At 43.5% G+C, this 20,209-nt stretch overlaps 1 protein-coding gene across 8 annotated transcripts; it reads right to left on the reverse strand.

Annotated features, from left to right (window-relative positions):
- Nucleotides 1-3,746: 3,746 nt before the first annotated feature.
- VEZF1 (vascular endothelial zinc finger 1) lies at nt 3,747-19,616 on the reverse strand. 8 transcript variants are annotated; one of them, XM_072747564.1, is made up of 8 exons: nt 19,385-19,557; nt 17,280-17,402; nt 16,450-16,670; nt 13,842-14,536; nt 13,007-13,070; nt 11,759-11,942; nt 10,321-10,461; nt 3,747-7,117 (listed from the first exon to the last, which is right to left on the reverse strand). In XM_072747564.1, exons 3-8 carry the CDS (start codon nt 16,453-16,455, stop codon nt 6,690-6,692), a joined length of 1,518 nt encoding a protein of 505 aa, XP_072603665.1. In that variant the 5' UTR covers nt 16,456-16,670; nt 17,280-17,402; nt 19,385-19,557; the 3' UTR covers nt 3,747-6,689. The 8 variants fall into 8 exon arrangements, with proteins under 8 accessions (XP_072603665.1, XP_072603663.1, XP_072603666.1 ...); XM_072747562.1 differs by having other exon boundaries at nt 11,759-11,960; nt 19,385-19,537; XM_072747565.1 differs by lacking the exon at nt 19,385-19,557 and adding an exon at nt 18,982-19,133.
- Nucleotides 19,617-20,209: the final 593 nt, after the last annotated feature.

Below are 20,209 nucleotides of genomic sequence, written 5' to 3' on the forward strand. Positions count from 1 at the left end.
AGCGGCCCAGGCGGCCCAGGCATCGTGTCTGGATGTAGTGCATGTAGGAAAAGGAAGCGAGATAGAACGAGGTGCCTGAAGCAGGATGCACAATCCCCAGGTCGTGGCTGCTTTCCCAGGTTTCCCAACCTTGCAGTTCTTCCCTGGGTCTAACCTGAACCCTCCTTTGCCACATCTCTGGCCAGCCTTCAGTTAGCTGCTTTTTCCCAGCCGGGTCTTCCGTCTAACTTACTCACTCTTGGATGAGGCTCTGGTTCCTATGCTGGATGCCAGTCCTCAGAATCTGAGAGTCTGAGGTGCAGAGGCCATGCAGGGAAGCATTCTGTTCTGCAACTTTGTAGGTCTTACAGAGAATGGAGTTAGTGCCCCTGAGCAAACTGATGTCGCTGTTAATGAGATAGGGAATAGGAGGACCAGGTGGAGGTGTGGTACCTTCTTGTTATTATTCTTATTTTACAGCTGAGCAAACGGAGGCCAGAGAGGTTGTGCATCTTGCCCAAGATCCCACAGCTCCAGATGGCACAGCCTAGATTTACACCCAAGCCTGTCAGATCCCGACCCTCTGCTCGAGTGCAACCCTGTATTACGGGGACCTTATGCCCATTCTCACCCTGCTCAGGATCCTGTGGGGACCTCACGTACCTGTTGCTGCTGTTTCTGGCCTTGGCACTTGGTGCTTTGTTGTGTTTCAGGCTTCCCAGACATGGGCACCCGTCCATACAAGGGAAAGTCAGCAAAACCCCAGGCTGTCGTGGCCCCACTAATTTGGAATCAGAGATTTGGGGGTGGGGTGGGCCCTAGAGTTGAACTTAGAAACCAAAGTGTGCTAGACTACCTCCATTTTATTTGGGCATCTCCCAACTCCTCTCGTTATACCGCAGACAAATGAGCCAACTGTCTAATGTTACTGGTTAGGTTTCAGAGCAACATTTAAATTGTTTTGTGGGATATCTAGGGGTTCACAATGGAGCAAATGGGTTGCAGGGTTGCTTGTGGGGAGGACATTCTAGACCTGGGAACAGTATATAGAAAGGCTCTGTCTCATTTGTCTCTCTGTCCCCAACTCTACCCTTGCCCCATTCTCCCCCCTCGGAGATCCCTGACAGCCACAGAGTGCCTGGTGTTGACCGAGTGTCAGAACTTCTCTTCTGTTGGGCAGGCCACCATGAGTCACAGGGCCTACTCTCTTGGGTTGAAGCTCTGGGGATTCCAAGATGGGGGACCCCCACCTCTTCACCTGAAAGTGGCTCATGGATCACATCTTGGGGGGGATTCCATACTAATCACTTGAATCTTGCCTATTTATTCAGCTCCTGATGCCGTCCTTTTTATGGCGGCTAAAGGACACATCTTCTTTTCTGCTTAGTGAAGCTAAAATGATCACTGCTGGCTTGGACCAGTAGCCTGTCTCAGTCCTTGGAGCAATCATGTCCAGTCCAAGGCAGATAGATGGAGAGGGGGGGACTCGGGGTGACAGTTACACCACAGGAAGCACAAAGACATTTCCTCCCAAATCTCTCCCCTTCCCGGGGCCTCTTCCTAGAACCTCCAAGTCCCTCAATTCCCGCCTCCCTCTACCCCTCCCCCCATTAAGCAGAGTTGATGTATCTTTGGCTCTTTTCCCACCATGAACAAAGCTAGGAATTTCTTGGCTTGTGTGCCAAGGGCCTTGGGTGTCCAGGCTCCTTCAAGTCAGCTCTCTCAGTGGATTAAGCTCACTGTGGCTTAGGTGGCCCCTGATTGCCTCTATGATTGACAAAGATTTAACTTTGCATCCGAGTCTCTGAGGCTGGCTCCTCTCTCCATGAACAGCCTCTAGGGTTGGTACATCTGTTCCCAGTCTGGGATCGAGGCACTGACTTTCAGACAGAGTTGGTGGACCAGTCACCGGGAGGGCATGTCCCTGCCATTGCCCCCTTGGTCTCCTTGTCCTCTCCACTTCCCATGCCAAAGGAAGAGCTCACTGGCAGAACAGGATGCTGGACTCAAATGTCCATCTTTAGCCTGGTAGTCCTTGCTTCAGGCTCTTTATAGATGTATTTAGGAGAAAGTGACATACAAGTCACAGGGCTGATGCAGCCAAATCAACCTCACTTTGAGAAAAATCCATAAAGAACATAAACTTCCAAAAACATTCCGGAGAATTCCTCCTGCGTGGCTGGCAGTACATACTCAAAAAGGATTAATTCCAGTAAGAATAGTGATTTTAAATTATTTTATGCACTCTTCAAAAAGATATTTAGGGATTGGAAAGGGGATGGGATGTCAATTTAAGATGATCAAGGATGAAGAAAAGCTCTGAAATTATGATGCAAGTCAGTGGTGATACAGAATCTGAAGTGTGAAAATCCCTTCTCTTACCATGACATTGCAGTTTTTGTAAAGTGAAGTATACTTGACCCTCATGGTCCAGGGCCAAGATCTGGGTCAAGTGCCTGTTTTGGGAAGGGAAAAGCTAACTAGCCAGCCCCTGACAGATTGCCCTAAGAAGGCTAGATTACATGAAAATCCAAAGCAAAGCCTTTGACTGTCTTTCCATTCTTTCCTTGGGAACTAATGAGTTGACTGCCCAACAGTGGGCAACCAAGAGAAGCTGGAATCTAGATCAATGCACAGTCAGTATTGAGTCCTGAACCATCACACACTGGTCTCCCCCACCCCCTCCTTTTTAGAAGACCAGGGGGAGATTATCCCAGTAATCTGCCAGGGTCAGACCAGCTGTGGGGGAGATTTATAGGCTCAAATGGGGACAAATGGCATTCGTTCAGGCTACAAGGCTCTTTAAGGGGGAAACAAAGAGTGCAGGACTGAGAGCCACATTTACTAGAGTAGGGAGGGGGAATGTATAATTATATCCCATGAACACACTGGACTTTTTGTCCAGCGATCCTTGAGGACACTTCAGGGAAAACCTTCACTATCCCCTCTATATCCTGGACCCAGGTCTCTTTAGAGAGGACCAAACTGCTGGGCCCCTTGAAAAGAGCAGAGACCTGGACAGCCAGGACTCTAAAGGCTAGCTAGCAACTCAGGGAAATAACACTTTCCGCTTCCAGGCAGAAGCAACACTAGGAACACTTTTCCTCCAGCTGTTTTCACTGAGTCAACAGAGACTAAAGCAATCATCAGAAAAGGTTTGGGAAGCTTCAATTCTATATAAAACACAAGTAAGTATCCAAAACTTTTTCACTAAATGAAGGAAGGGTCAGATTCAACTTGATCTGGTGAGGATACTGTCACTTGAGTGCTTGTCATGTTCCTCTTCCAGTGCCCTTGGGAGATAGCAACCACATTGGAATTGCTTTACACAACCCAAGAGTGCCCAAGGAGCGCCTGGCACATTACTGATACCCAACGGACATCTGATGAATCTAGCTGAACACAAATGGGTATGAGACCCAGCCTAAAACCCTTTACAAGCAAGGAAACTGGGTTCTAGAGCATGAGAAATGCCCTAAACCCATTTTTCTGTTGGGTAGAACAGGAGCCTATGCCTATGGCCACGGACCCAAGGCCTGGGTTCCTAGCTTTTCCTCAAGCTGACTGGCAGGAGTCTGTCTACTATGATCAGTGTGGTGCATTTCCACCCTCTTCTTGGTAGCAGCTCAGTACTAACCAGCATAACAGTCCCTCCCCCTTTCTCCAGCCCCATACTAAGATGTGTACACCTGGAGAAGCAGTGCTTTAAAATCTTTCTACCATCGTAGTGAACTGATGAAGCTTCTGAGATAGTAAGCAATCCATCATAACGTTTGTGACTGGTTAACTTTAATTTGTCAAAATAAATCTGCAGTATTTTGCATGTTAGTAATACAGTGCTGGTATTGACAGGAAAAAATCATCATCTGCTTACATAGAAACCTTCATTTAGGAGCACACCTTAGGAGGGAAATGGATATACAATAAAAGGCAAATGCAGGCCAAGCAGCGAGCCCTAGAGCATAACAGGCTGGATGTCAGATTTGAGGATTATCTAATACAACTGTTTAGCTGCCAATCTGATAAAGGGGAAGCTCTCAACCAGGTTACAACCAGAAGGGAAAAACAAAACTGCTTTTTCATAGCGTGGTGGCCGTCGTGCCTTCAACACTTGGTTGAATCAGTTCATCAGCATCAAAACTCAATTCCAGTTCCAAGACACAGGAGAATCTCACCACACAACCTATTTGGCCCCCCTTTCAGTGGCCGCCGCCACCACCCCCTTCCTGCCAACTCTCTCCCTCCCAAAAGAAGACACGACGTGGCTTTATTATTGCAGACAAGCTTCTTAAGTGAATAAAGAATGCATACAAAATAGCATTTTAACTGAAGTCATACAATGAAGTCTCACTCCTGTTTATTATACAATGAATTGATAAAACAATCATTTCTAGTATATATCTTTTTTTTTTTTTTTAAGAACTAATACTTTCAGGGTTCTGACGACCACACTCTAGCCTGGGGGTAGGGTCCACACGTGCCCCCACTGAGGACTGCTCCTTGGGCCACTGTGGAGGAAGCCTGGGCTATCTGAATCAGGGTGGATGGTGACAGCCAGCCCAGCCAGAGAGATGACAGGTCCTAGCAGGCAGAGCCAGAACCCGGTCCTGGGGCTGCATGCCAGGAAATGTACACTTCCTCCAAATGTGGCCACTACCTGCCCAATCTAGGCCTCAGCAGGGCCGTGTGTGGGCCTTCCCTACACAAGTCCTTCCAGTAGTCCACACATAATGCTCTACAGATTAAAAACAAACCATCTTTGTACTGTGGATAGGAACAGTTGTAACAAAGTCATAGCTACATATTTTTCTCTACATTTTGTTTATTGAGACAAACTAATTAAAAGGCACAAACATAGGGCATGTTTACATGGACATTATAACAAACATATACATTAAAAGTGTAGGAATGTGTTGCCTTCCTGCTAAACAGAAAGTTCCTAAGCTTTTATATATACAAAAGTTGTACAATTTAATGTCCTAAAGTACAAAAGATCATTTATAAAATTATTTTACACTAAGTACTATTTTATTTTTTACTATGTAGTTCAACCCCCTCGAACTGTTTTGTATAATGACACACAGATACCTGTCCCTGATGTAGAAGTCTGCCTCAGATGTAAGGTATTGGATGCTTGAACTGACACAGTGGGGTATAAACGGAAGTCATCCAGTTTGATAGTCAGTCCTGCAAACATTCTCCAAGATTAATACAACTAAATTCCATTTCTCTTAACTGCAAGATTAAAAAAGGAAAACAAAAACAAAAACAAAAACATATTGCAACTTAAAAAAAAAGATCACAGCATCTTGGTTTTAGTAACTTTAAAAAAAAAAAAAAACGTTTTAAAAACATTAATGTGTGGCATGATGGTGTAAAGAGTATCTGTTTCCCTAACTTTTGGTTTCTACTTTATGTACAGAAATAAAACATCCTGCTAAGAAATAAAAAGCACATGTCTTAACGTGCACAATCATTGCTGGGTTTCTACAGGGAGCACAGATAGCTGTCTCCCTGAAAACACCACAAAGCTGATACAAGTGTTTTCTCAAAGAAAAAAAAAGTGATGTTCATATTTACAAAGTTGAACAAATCTGCACAATACTTGATTAAGAAACGGAAGGAGAAATTAAAAAAAAAGATACACTCTGCTTGTTCTGAAGGGGTATACTACCTAGTTAGTGGTTAGAATAAAAACTGTATACAATTTAATATAAGACATAAACTCTAGTGAGCAACTAACACATCTTCCCCTGTTGTAATATCAACAGGCTCTGATTGGGAGAGAGAGGGGCATATCACATCCCAGTGCCTCCAGCATCTTCCAATTTAAAGCAATATATTTTAACTGTTCGAAAGTACTCCTTGGCTCCTGAATAGGAGTCCCAGTGGCCTCTGTTAGGAGTCTGCCCGTCCACACACTTGACTTCTCCTCTGTCAGTTGAGGCCTTTTCTTACCAAAACACAATTTGTATATTTTGGTGTTTTTTTTTTTTTTTTTTAAAAAGTCTACTACAATGCTATATTCCATCAGGATTAATATGCTGAGCAATATTTACATCTCCAAATATCAGGTCACAATCCCTATTATATGTTGAAGTTAGAATGATAAATTATCATATGCTTTGCATATCAGAGCTGGTATCACCTTTCCCATAGGGAATGCTGCCTGAAATTAACATATTCCCAAAGGTAAAATGCATATTCTCTGAAATGCATTTTATTATGACAATGCATGTATTTACTCATAAAAACAAGAAACACAGACAATTCTACACTAGCTCTCTGTGGATTTAGAGCTTCGGGTTAAAATCAGCCATCCACCTTGTATGGGGAGAAGAGTTCTAGTGTTTAGAATAAAATGATTCATTGGGATTAGAAACAGTAATGCTGTTTTTTTATTTTGAAATGGGTTTTGCTTTTTTATGATTGGTTTTAATTCTGGCATTTTACCTTGCCAACTACTATTGTTTAAGCAATGCTGTCAGCTAAAACGAATTTCTGATTAAACTAAAGTGGTCCAGTGATAAGTTACATACACACCCTACCTTGAACAATCCCAGCCAAATTGGAAAAAAATGCCACTACACTATTATTAACTAATATAATAAAATCTCCCAATTTCATGGTTTACTTTTTGCTTTAATAAACTAAAAGTAAGTTGCTGGTAAATATTTACTTTAACCCATATTTTGATTTTATAATACTGTTTACCAAGGTGGTGATGTAGGCAAAGCTTGGGGTAAGAAAGGCATGCTCTCTACAGGCCTCATTGCTATATTGAGAGGGGCAGCTAACGTCATAGGTGTGGGCAGGTTCATTGGAGACGTGATGGTGACAGGGTGTGCTATATTCACTGGAGCAGTGACTGGGGTGGGAAGGTTGACTGGGGTAGTAAGTGTTAAAGGAGAGGTCATGGATAATGGACTGGTTATAGTTACAGGGTGCCCTATGTTCATTGGGCTGGTTATGTTAACTGCACTTGAAACATTTACTGGACTTCTCATGCTCATTGCAGCTGCCACTGTGACTGGGTTTGACATCGTCCCAGACGACACAGAGGACGTTATATTGAATGGAGTAGTGAGAGTCACAGGTGTCGTAGCAGCCGTGGAGGTTTGGCACAGGTTAGCAGCTTCTAAAATAAGAAGACAAAATGGCCTTTAGACTCCCAAAACAATGAGTAAAATTCACAAACAACTTCTGAACCAACTTTTTTTTAATTAAAAAGGACATTTAATGAATGAAATTACAGGTTCTTTACCAAGTGGTCAACAGGAAGGGAGGCTCTTTCTGAGTACAGGACTGGCGATGCATGAATCTTTTCTAATGCTATTCCTCCCACACGGCCTTGGGCAACTTGTTTAGCCTGGCGCTTTTGGTTTCAAATTTAGATTTACTTACCTACCTCACAGTGATGCTGGGAAGATCAGTTAATTTCTGCTAGGCACTCTGGGAGGCAGAGATATCAAGCAGGGCTTAGTATTCTCACTACCATTTCATGCAGGCAGAGCCAACCACTGGCAGGCCGGGAGAAAGAGCTTGTTTACACAGAGCTGGGCCGATGGTCACACAAGAACAGGTAATCAGAAAAATCTTCTGGTAAGGCACACTGTAACTAGCGGAGAGAGTTGTGTATCCTCAATGCTATTTACTCTACAGCCTCAGAGGTGAAGCTACATTCTGTTAAGGTTTTAAAAATCCCAAAGTAGGGACTGACCAACAAGCTATTTTCATATCACCTGTTTACTTCAGTCTTAGAAAAATCGTTTAAACAATCCTAATGTGTCTAGTTAGGTTCCCTAACTATGCTAAGAAAGAGAAAATATCTCTCAGTGGGTTTATATTTTCCTCTCTACTCCTATTTCTTCTCTTTCTGATGCTGACAGAATCACCCACTTTACACCCAGTGTCATTTAACTGTGCATTCTATACATCATCAACCATACCAAGGACTAATTAAGCAAGAAGACCCTACAGTGATTTGTGGGACCTCGGTGCTTGTTACCCAGCAAAGCCTGGGTACTTCTTAAAGAAAACTTCCCTCGAGGTGACACCCCCCACCCCACCCCTCAATAAAATTCAGCACCACCTGCTGGTGTGTCAGAAAACAGCAGTGAGAAGACAGATGAGCTGGCTAGTTGGATGCATGTGACTTGGCTATCAAAATGGAGAAAATACATTTAAGACTAAGGACAGAGGTCTGCACACATTCCACACATCCGAGTCAAATCACCTCACGCTGACCCCGGAGTCAATAAGCAGCACTCCCTTGATCAATATGATGGAACTCTGGCAAACTCCATACTCTGTCAGGAATTCCCAAACCTGGCTGATGATCAAAATCATTTATCTAGGGAGCTTTAAAACAAAAACAAAAACCAAACCAAACCAAACCAAATCAAACCAAAACAAAACTTCCCAGGAAATTCAACAATGATATTTAGATGGAACTTTAGAAATCTGTATTTTTAAAAAGCTCTTGAGATGGGTGATCTGATTCTTACTCAGGTTTGGGGACTTTATATTACCTTATTTAAAAAAAGAGACCTGGTGATTCAAGTTTAGGTTGTCAGGGCAGGAATCTCCTCTCCCCCAAGATGTGACATTTTACTAACACGAATAAAGACGTTTCTAACATTAGTGGTCATTTCCAGAGAGATTCATGCTACAAATGGGAATACAATAGCATTTTGTTTCGTGGAGGTCAAAAGATGAGCTAAACAATTGAGTCTTATTGTGCACGCAAAATGAAATACAACACCAAAAAGAAGACTGCAGAAAGGGAAAACTGACTCACTTTTGAGGTGATGTTAGCACTGCTAAAGGTATTCTTGTTTCCACCAAAGAAGGGACTTTCACCCTCACCTGTGCTGGCCCCTCCCCACCCGCCCCTGCCTCTCCTTTCAGTCTAACATCATCCTTTTCTAGGACTTAAATCATTTTACTCTTACTCCTTCTCAAGTAAAACATCCTTCGTAACATGCTTTCACCTACTTGCGACTGTCATAGCACATAGACATTTTCCTGCACACCCTCATCTCCACCTCTTCTAACCATAAAACATTTTATTAAATAATAACAAATCTTCACTTGGAAGAGAAGAGCACGAAGCTGCTGAGGAAGGGGAGAAAGCCTATCTGGCTGCAATGCGAGTAGATGTATGAAAAAGGACTCTATATTCCTTTCATCTTTATCCAAATACAGGGTGTTTAGAAGGGATCTGTGGAAGGGAAGAGCTGTACTACATGAAAGCAAAGGAGAGAAGAGACTACACAGTGAAGGAATTACAGAGGAGCCTACAGGCAAAGGATTTCTTATGAATTTGAAATAAAACAGTAAGACATGGCAGAGGTCAGGAAGGAAAGAAGCAATTTAGGAATCTCTCCTGTGGCTGATGGTACACAGAAAAAATGATTGATTTGAAATGCCCCCACAATAGTCCAGAAGCCAAAACTCTAAGTCTTAAGTTAAAAAGCTGTGTGGAAAACAGATACTTCAACTGATTCTTCACAAGATTTAGGAGAGGAAAGCAAACCATTCTCAATCTTAGTAACAATGACAGTAAAGTCCCTAACAACTTAAGTACACACATGTTAGGCTAACACCAGCCCCAGTAAGAGACTGAATGAGATTAAGGTAAGACCAAGAGCAAAAATATCAGCATCGTTAAGCCGGAAACAGGTAATACATAATGTAACACAGAAAGAACATTAAAGAACAGAAAATAGCAAAGTTGTAAGAAAATAAACTTGTGTACCAAAAGAATATTTCATCCACCTCCAAAAGTGGGAATGTTTTAGAAGGGCAAAAGAGGAGCCCATAATGCATGGAGATTGACATAAAAATGGAACTCTGAACATACACAGTGAAGGACCAAATCTGGCTCCAAATTTCTAAGAAAAGGTCAATCAAAAGAATATGACCAGAAGCACTAGGATTTTTTATTTCTTTAAGTAAAAAAACAAAAACAAAAAACACTTATCTGGAAGCTTAGAAGCTTTGTGGCCAACATATAGTATTTCCAGGTTTCCAGGAAGCCAGATTCCCTAAGCTGTGGATGCCTCTCTTGGAGCCTGGGGCATACTACGTGAACACATGTCAGCCGTACCATGAGCATTGGCCACCTCATCTTATCTTTTTTTTTTTTTTTTTTTTGAAGGATTTTATTTATTTATTCATGAGAGATACAGAGAGAGAGAGGCAGAGACATAAGCAGAGGGAGAAGCAGGCTCCCTGTGGGGAGCCCAATGCAGTGCTTGATCCCAGGACCCCAGGATCGCTATTTAAGCTAAAGGCAGACGCTCAACCACTGAACCACCCAGGTGTCCCTCATCTTACCTTTCTTTCTTGCCTTGACAGCTTCCTCCCACAGTCTCAGTGTCTCCACCTGCTTCCCTGGCCAGCTTGTCACATGCTGCTGCTGCTGTTGCTGCTGCTGCTGCTGCTGCTTCTGGCTGCTGGTTTCTTCACTCATGCATGCTACTCCAAAGATAAACCATAGATGCTACATTACCTTGAAAAAGTGTAGCCATTTTTTCAAAATCTGAAACTTAGATACTTTGGTTCTTCAAGCTTCTCTGACCTTTATATTATTTGACTTGATAGTTTTTACTAGAGAGCATCTTCTTTTGCTGCTTCTGTCTATACTGGTCAAAATAAATAAATTACTACAAGAAAAATGGAGAGAGCTGGGGGAAAATCAATATAAAAGAGAAAATAATTCTTTGCTATATTAAAAGTGTCTTTTAGAATGGAACTTGGGTAATAATAGTATAGACTAATTTATACTCACTGAAATATCTAATCAAGTTGGCTACTTGACCACAACAATGCACACTAAAAGCAAATTTTTGTAAAGTTAAAAAGTGTGACATGCCAGATAATAAACCCAATGTACTTACAAAGAAGCAAAAATGGATGAAATTAAAACAAACTAAGTGTTCTTTTCTGCTCACTTTTGGCCACCTGTTCTGAGAATTTAATGTTTCTGCAGCATAAAGTGTGTGTGTGTATATATATACATATATATAAAATAGAATACAGAATTAGGAATAGATTTTCTTCTGGTGGTTAGGGCAATCTCAAAGACAAAGCCTGGGTAAATGCAAATACTGAATTTTACTCATGAGTCCCTGAAATATTCTATCTTTGATTCTGAATTTAAGGTAAGCAGAGCACTTACACTTCCACCAAATGGATAGGATATCCCAACTTTACCGATTTGATTTTGAGAAGCAAACTTGATGCCACATTCATCTTTAAGGTTATCAAGGGCATTTTATTAACTCAAACAGGAGCTAGGAGACACTGATGCTTAAGAATCTTCCTTAACCTCATAAAACTTTCTTAACAAAAACAATGAAAACTGTCTCACAGAAGCTGCAACTTCCTAGTGTGGCTTCTGTTGCCATAATTCTAAAACCCCAGAGCTTTTTGTTCAAACTCCACAGAAGGGACACGTTGAAAAAAGAGCGACAGGGAAATTCTGTTTTTCTAACTTGACTGTTATTAGTAGACAGACACGGTACTGGGCAAAATTAGTGGAGGGCTTGTCAGTGTTGTCTGTATCCACCCACGAAGGTGAAGTAGATCTCCAATACCAGTATATACTCTCCATTAACATGTGTTTATATGCTTTAGTCATAGGAGAAAAACATGTAAGATGAATATGAACACAGTTCTGAGAGCACAGTAAAAACATCTTCAAAACATTATCAAAAACATCCATTTCATCAATTTGAAATGCAACAGAAATATAATGTGAAGTGTCACCTACTTTTACTGATGCCTTGTTTACATGTATTACAGTTGATACTTTGGCTCTGCCCATGTGTCTTTAAGTGGCTGGTGATGTACGCTGCACTCAGAAGCTTCCCACAGATGTTACACGATACCTTGCCTTCGTGGCGCACCATGTGTGTCCGCAGTCTGTCTTTGGTGGCAAAGGCAGCAGTGCACGTCTGCATGAGGGAGGAAAACTTTTTTTAAATATAGACTATCCTGTTCTACTCATTTTAAAGTACGTTATATTCTAGGCATAACCCTATCCATGTCTGCAAGCAGACTGAGTTAGTTGCATTTTAACTGCATGTGTTACCTAGAATCATAATCGTAAGGAAACACTTGGTGAATTTTAGACCCTTACATTTAGGGGGAAGAAAAAATAACAGAGTACTGAAAAGCTGTAGTCAGTTAAACCTGGAAATAAATGCAGCTCCTTGATTCATGAAACAGTGTAACACTAAGCAAATTAACCTATCTGCATTTGTTTCTCCATCTGTAAAAGGAGGGTAATACCTACCTCACAAAATTACTGGTGAGATTAAGAGCCTGGCCCAAGGCCTCCCACATAGCAGGCACTTGCTCAAATGATACTAGCTTCCTTCCTCGGATTGGATTTTTCTTAGGATTTAAATCATTTACTCAATAAAGTCAGTTGTTAACACATTTAACTGAAAGGAGCACAGAAAGACTTCCAGCAACAAACTAAAATTACTGATGTCTAAAAAAAGTCATTGGATTTAGCAAGATTCTTAACCTTTTCATTATCACAACTTAGGCCAAATAAAATCAACAGATTTTCAAACAACTAGAAAAGGCTCCAATTTGACAGACAAACATCCAAAAATTTTTCTCCACTTGGGAGAAAATTCCTATTTTCTTCTTTTACGGTTAAAAATCATCCACCCAGAAAATAACTTAAAGCATTTCATTCATTTATTCATTTCAAATACATAATGACCTTTGCAAGACTATACATTTTTTTCTTGTAAGATAAATACTGTTGCCTAAGGAAAGGGAAATGCAGCTTAACGAAAACAACACATTTACATTTTTAAATGCTCTTGCCTCACAGAAATAGAAGCTGTCATTTATATTGTATAAAACCAGAATTCAAATGGACCACATTTACTCAAGTCAGTGATTTTAAGACTATTCAAGAACGGTGAGATTTGATTGGCTCAGACCTTCTGGATATTGTGCATTAAGTGCTACACTAAGGATAAGTCATTTTAACTCTTACTTGGCATTTGAAGGGTCTTTCTGTTGAATGGACATGTTTTACGTGACAGCTTAAGTGGTCAGGCCTGTGAAAGAGAGAGTTTCAACAGAAGATGTAATGGAACACACATTGAGAAATGCTACTCACTGTGATGTTTACATGCTTGGCAGCTTTGGGTGGAGGGCATTTTAAAGAAAGCTAGCAGAACTATCAACTCCCCCTCCCCCCAGTGCAAGCCTCCTTACCTCTGTTACCATAAACAAAAGTTTTTAGTCCTTTACCTGTTAATTTTTCTCTTCTAGTCAACATCAAATCATGTTAGGTCTTGGTTCTTTAAATTATAAAATACCCAAAGTTTCAGTCCTAACACTTGCAGAGACAGTTACTACTATATTAACTTCAAAAGCCTTTAAAAAGGAAACTAGTGAAAGGTTAGTAACCACAGAAAAATGGGAAAAAGTCCTAAAAGTTATACTAAGAGTATCCAAGGTCATCCCAACTTCCAGGAAATAAGTTTCTTTGATTTACACAGCGAACCTCATGTCTAGTCACCCAGCTGAATTGGAAACCAATGGTTTTGCAGTGATAAGAATTACAGATGTGCCAAATGAAGGCCTGAGTCCACCAGGCCACTACTTAACTGAAATATTAAGCTAATCACTATGTCACCACTTGTCAACCACACCAAACTGGAATTAGACCTGGAAGTGTAATACTTTATCTATCATCAATCTCCTCTAATAACACAGGCCTGCCCACAGCTATTCTCACATTAATAAGCCTTCTGGGTCACAAAAAGACAAAACTGAAATTCACTGATACCTAATAAAAGCAAAAGCAAAGCAAAATGCAGTACCTCGAGAAGCCTTTCCCACAAACACTGCAAGTATAGGGTTTGGTGATGCCTCCTTCATGAGACCTCACATGGTAAGTCATCCGGTCCTTCCTCTTGAAGCGCTGATTACAAACAGGACACTCGAAGGGCTTTTCGTCCGAATGGGAGAGCTTGTGCCGATTGAGGTGGTACACATCTCGGAAGGCCTTCCCACACATCTCACAAGCATGGTTCTTCTTGACAGGCTTACTGGGTTTCTTGACAGACTGGGTCACGGGCATAGCTGTGGTGCTGGCACTGCTGCTGGGGTTGGTGCCCGAGGAAGATGTAGTGACTGTTGATAAGATGCCAGCAATGGTCGAGACCAACGAAGTTCTGCTGCTGTCCCCAGCAATGGTGGAGATGAGGGGAACCACCGTGGTGGGGGTTTTCTTTGACCGGGACACCAACTTGATCCCTGTGTGGCAGGACTCATGGCGCCTCAGGTGATAGCTGTCCCTGAAAGCTTTGCTGCAGTAAGTGCACACAAATGAAGTTTTGGGTTTTTCTTTTTTAATCCCAATGGCATCCTTTAATGTTTCTGGTGCTGCTTGAGGTTTCTGAGTTATTGGTATTGGAAGCAATGGTTTCTGATCAGGGGGCTCCACAGCAGAGCTCAGGAGGGGCAGCAAGCTGTTCTGTGCTGCCTGCTGTTGGTGATGGGAGGCTTCATGGGCCTAAAACCAAACATTTACACTTCAGAAACTCAGCCTCGCACAATGGCCTTCAAAATTCAACATGCTCCAGACAACAGAGACCAGAAGAAACAAAGAGCCTGTAAGCTACTCCCTGCAGCAGAGATCCAGCAACCACCTAGTTACCCTCAGAGTTCCCAAAACAAAGCATTAAAAATCACTGTGCAGACACAAAACTTTTACGACTAAGTTGCTGACAGTGATCTTGCTTTCAAACAGCTGACTACACACCACTCTGGTTCATAAGAGACACACCAGCTGATGAAATCAGTTTGCATAGTCTGTCAGTGCTGAAACCAAGTTTAAATAACTTGTCAAAAGAATTACACTCCAGACTTAAGTATTTACCAGTACCTTACTGCAGTAATGCACACGCTAGACACTCACACACATATACATATATACACATAATCATCTATTTGTCTATTTTACCTAGGAAAAGAAAGGCAATGTCTCCCATCACAGAACTTAGTGACTGAGGAAGGAGGCTGTTGCTAAGTGATAAAAAGGATGCTAGCTAGCTCTCTGAATACTTGCACTATTTGTTAAGTTTACTTTTAAAGTTTTCTTTAAAACTTCTTTAAAAGTTTACTTTTTAATTTTCCTACTAAAAGATCTGATTGAAATGAAACTTGCTATTAATCAGCCTGGAAGGCATCTGTGAAGGTATAGCCTACAGCAAAACACTGGTCAGTTGTCTCTCAGTTCATTTGATCCTACACTAGAAATCTGCATCCTTTAACAACAAACCCTACACTCTCTAAGACAGACTAGCGAGAAAAAACAAACTAAATATAATTAAAATTCCTTTCATTTTCATCCTCTTCCAGCACTTATACATTTTGTTAAAGTATTAAACATTTGCTGTTATGATGTGCTTCTCCACTCTAGAGTTGGACACTGGAAATTTTCCTTAGCTGCACTGCAACCAAAATTTCATCGTCAGGTTTGTGATCAGGTTCTTGGTATTTATGAATAGTTAGTTACTCTCTTGGTTTTTATTCTTTCAAAATTCTCCATTCTGATAAACATTTAGAAAATGATGGGAAACATTCCTGAAATAGTTCTTCCTGGTACGTTGTACTTTATCAACGTTATTTTTTGAAACTTTTTGGACAGTGAACCCAAGCCCCTATGCTTGAGTTTTGTAATCCTCAAAGGATACATGCACTTAGCGGTAAGAGTTCCAAATATTTTAAGTATACAACATCCTAGGAGGGGCCCATCCCATTATCTTAGACATTCTAGTCACTTATTTAGCCTTCTTACTCTATAATCACAAGTCCTACAGTTAACTTGATTAAGAGGAAAACAAGGAGACAGACACACACATTCACACAGAGCTTCTTCTCCCCTAATGGATAGAAATATCTACCACACATAGCTCCATTTTTACTTGATGGCAGCACAACAGCTAAGCCTGGAACCAAGTCTCCCCCAAGTCATTAGGAGGTGTGGTATTCGGAGTTACCAGTTCCAATTTAATAATTTTGGTTGAATCCCATTTGAGTCCTGGAAGTACTCACAGAAATTATGTGCTGACCTGTTGAGTATCTTTCTGGACTTAGGGATCATACCGAATTATAGTCCACTTTTAATTTAATTTCTGGAGCTCTTGTAAATGTCAGTGTCTGCCCATGAGACATTAGTGGAAACTTTACAGAATTTGGATGCAAATCTTATCCCCTTTCCAACCTGGCTGTGGATACCCAAGTTTCCATACAGTATACAAACAGTTAATAGCTGAAGATAGTTCAAGATATACAATTTCAAAGGCTAACAGATCAGATAATAGGGAATGCAAATCTTCTGGACAAAGTTCAGACTTATAGTGTTTAGAGGCATTTTTCAATTCTAAACAACCATTAGTTCGATGGAGTACTAAAAGCACTTACTGCCATTTTACCAATTCAGATGTCTGTGGCAACATAAAGTATTTTTACAGCATTGCTGAAGCTCACTCTCACACGAGGGTCACACCAGGTCCCTGCTTCTTGGGTGAAATGCTGTAGAATGCCTCGACCACTACGGGAATCACTCTCTGAGGATTCCTAGGATCCCCACACTTCTACATGAAGCCTTCTAAGAGGGGAACTGGGTTTTCCCAACTTGTTCTCTGAGGGAGAGACAGAGTAAAATAACAACCATGGCCTGCCTTCAGTTAAGTGATTAAAAAAAAAAAAAAAGAACAAAAAAAAAAATATAAAGAACTTCTGGGTAGACTTTTATTTGACTGGTATCATCAAACCAATGCTTTAATTTTATCTCCCATCTCTTTCAACTTTAAGGCTTTTTTAACCCTGCCCAAGCTTTCCTTTTTCTGAAGTTGGCAAAAAAAAAAAAACAAAAAACAAAAAACAAAAAACAAAACAGAAATGTTATTTCATCACCCAGGGTAGTAAGATATAGCACCATGAAATCTCCGCTGCCAGAGGGCAAAAAATTTTGTACTGAAACAAATTAGCATCAGTGAGTCATATCTTGAATGTCCTGTTAGGAGAATCATCCATCAAACATTTTAACAGCTATGGCTTTCACTTTCCACCAGGTTATCTGGAAAGCAAGCAGGTATTAAATTGTTTTAAAATATAAATTCAATAATATGCTCTAGGAAACAAACAAGAGAGTTTAACTCTCCCATTTCCCCAGTAAAAATTACTTAAAACTGAAACTGAGTAAGTCTATTCATACCTTTCCATAGAAAAGACTGAAATATTCTCTTTACCCATTCAACTGTCCTCGGCTCTAAATTATTTTTCCAACAATTTTCACTGCACACATTGCCAAGCCCAGGATCAAATATTAGTTTTCACACTTCTCCATCAGGTGGAAAAAAAGATTTTAATTGCTGAAAAAAAAATTAAATAATATAAAATCTAATTAACAAGTTGATCAATAAATGCTTGGCATTTGTCTTATCCAGAAAAAGAATAATAAAAGTATTCCAAAGGATTGTTCAATTAGCTTTCCAAAAATCAGTTATTGGTTTTTTCTTTACATAAAGAACTCTTTTTTGCAATCTCCATGAAGTTTATGGGCAGTAGGTTTAATATGGTAAATCTAAATCATTCCTCACATGAAAATCACTTAGGTGGCCCATTAATCCCATATTTAAAACGACCATTTGAAAGCTTTTTCTAGAGAGGGCATTTGCCACCTTTACACCAATTTGGATGCCAGCTAGTTATTTATCATTTTTTTTTCTCAATGCATTTTTTTAAAGTTGACTTAAAGCATGATAAAACAGTATCAGATCAGAATGAGAAAGTTTGTGAGTTCCATAATTTTGCATATCTTCAATTTTAAGAAGCCGGAACATATTTCAATCAACTACGTAAAAATCGAATTACTCACATTTGTGAGAAAATATGTCTTAAAACAATAAACCAGCTCTACACTATAGGTAATGTTCGAATTATCCAATTCCCTATATTACTTCCACTGGGATGACTCCCGTGGCTGGGCGAATTTTTTGAAAATTCTGCATCCATTCCTGGTTAGTTTCAAAAGGTCTCAAGCGCCCAAGTAACGCGTCTGGGATTTCACGAAGTTATTCAAAGAAGGAAAATAACCCAGAGAGGCGGGAAGAACGCATTTAAAGTGACAAGCTTCCTAACCTCCTCCCGTTCGAAGTTTCCCCGTGAGCTCATCACTACTGCCCACTAAGTGCTTCGTTTGCAAATAGAAATGAAGCAGGGAAAAAAATTAAGTTCCAGCCTAGGTCTTCCCAACAGGGGTCCCCCACCTAAAATGGGCGGGCAAGAGGACTGCCAACGTATCGTCTACACTTTCAAGTTTCTTGCAAAAAAAAAAGAAAAAAAAAGTGTAGACCAACACCCCAACGCATGACTCATCTGGGGGCTTTGTAAGCCGACTTTGTTTGCTCTCTCCACTTTCCGTCTCCCCCACTTGGTTGGAGGAAACGTTCGAGGTGGGACGAGAGGGAAAAGCGCTCCGGGAGAAGGTCGGGCCTCCAGGAGTCCCGGCACCCCCCGCCCCCCCCGCCCCCCCGCCCCGCTCCTCCCGCCCCGGCCAGGCTGGGGGATTCCCCGGGCTGAATGGGACGGCGGGAGAGCTGGACAGAGGGAGAGGGTGTCAGCTGCCAAGGCTCGGCAAAGGCTTGCGAGAGAAAAAAAAAAACAACGTAAATCCAGTGAAAAAGTTTGGGGAGGGGAGACACACAACACCCCCCAACAGGGTAAACACGAGGGGGGCGGCGGGAAGGGGGAGTGGCGGGGAACCCAGGGATGCCCGCTAGCCGCGGGGACGGGGGGTCAGAAAGTCAACACACACACACACACACACACACACACACACACACACACACAAAAAGAGGGGAGGGCGGTGAGGAAGGAGAGCGAGCGAAAGATGGATGAAGTGCGTGTGTGTGGGGAGTGTCTCGGAGTCGGACCTGGGGACCCCCTCACCCCACCGTGCGGGCCCGGGCCGGGCGCGCTGCGGCCAGGCGGCCAGCGGCCAGCGGCCCAGCGCCCTCCTTTCTCTGGGCCGCGGGTGGTGACAGCGACCGGCCTCCTCCCTTCCCCTTCAGGGCGGGAGGGAAGGGTGTCTGCGTGTGCCTGAGTGTGCTGGGGGGGGCCCGGGGTTCACCCCGAGGCCTGCGCTCTCCCCCGCACCCCGTGAGGCCGCCTCCTTTCACCTCAGCAGCCCCGCTCCGCCGGCGCGGGCGGGCGGAAAAACAAAGGGGGATTAAGGCCGGGCCGGAGCGCGGAGCCGGGAGGGAGGGGAGGAGGAGCGCCCGCCCGCCCGCCCGCCAGCCCGGGGCCCGGCCCCCCTGTCCCCCCCGTGCCCCCCCGGGGGGGCCCCCAGTACCTGGAACAGGAACGCGGTCCAGTTGGCCTCCATGGCTGCGGCGGCCGACCCCCCTCCTCCCCACTCCCCCCGCTCGGGGAGCCTCCTCAGCCGGAGGAGGCGACAACAAAGCGGCGGCGGCGGCGGCGGCGGCAGCGGCAGCGGCGGCTCCTCAACATGGCAGCGCCGAGCGCGGCCACTTCCGGTAACCTCCGGGACGCACCACCGCCGCGGCGAGCGCGGGCGGGGGGGGAGCCCCGACCCGGCCGCCGCCGCCCCCGGCCGCCCGGACCCCTCCCGGGCGTCCCCGCCGCAGGCTCGCCGCCTCGGAGCTCAGCCAGGGCCCGCCGGCGGTGGGGTCAGGGCCCCCGCGGGGGGGCTGGGGTGGGGCCGGGGGCGGGGATGGGGCGCGGCGTCCCCCCCCGCGGGGGTGTGTGGTGCTGCGGTCCGCGGCTCCGGCAGCTGGAGCAGGGGGAGAGCAGGAGAGAAGATGGAGGACGCCAGGGTCTGGCGCGGGCTCGCTGGGCACGGCGGGGCCGTTTCCCGGGACCCAGACGCGGTGCCCGGCGGCGTCGCGTCCTTGCCAGACCCTCGGCGGATGGCGCAGGCCACGGCGGTCACCCGGCTCTTCAGCCCCATATACGCAGCAATTGGAGGCGCGGGCTCCAAATTGGGGGGAAACCCCTAGGACTTCGCGCGTCCCTCCCTCCTGGTAGTTCGTCCCTAGCCAGCTAAACCCTCGCACTCCTGCTACAATACGCGTCTACCTCTGAGCGGCAAGGAATCCCACTGGGGTGCAGCCTCAGATCCTCCCAGCTGAGGGAAACACTTCCCACGCGTAGAGAT

Source organism: Vulpes vulpes, chromosome 2, assembly GCF_048418805.1.
Source record: "Vulpes vulpes isolate BD-2025 chromosome 2, VulVul3, whole genome shotgun sequence".
Classification (NCBI taxonomy): domain Eukaryota; kingdom Metazoa; phylum Chordata; class Mammalia; order Carnivora; family Canidae; genus Vulpes; species Vulpes vulpes.

Bases quoted from the DNA above. Each gene is read 5' to 3' on its own strand.
- VEZF1 (XM_072747559.1), bottom strand. From the start codon at position 19,417: ATGGAGGCCAACTGGACCGCGTTCCTGTTCCAG. The intron at 14,537-19,384 runs GTACTGGGGGCC...GTTTGGTTTTAG, and splicing joins GGACCGCGTTCCTGTTCCAG to GCCCATGAAGCCTCCCATCA. The intron at 7,118-10,320 runs GTAAGATGAGGG...TTCTTATTTTAG, and splicing joins TGTCAAGGCAAGAAAGAAAG to AAGCTGCTAACCTGTGCCAA.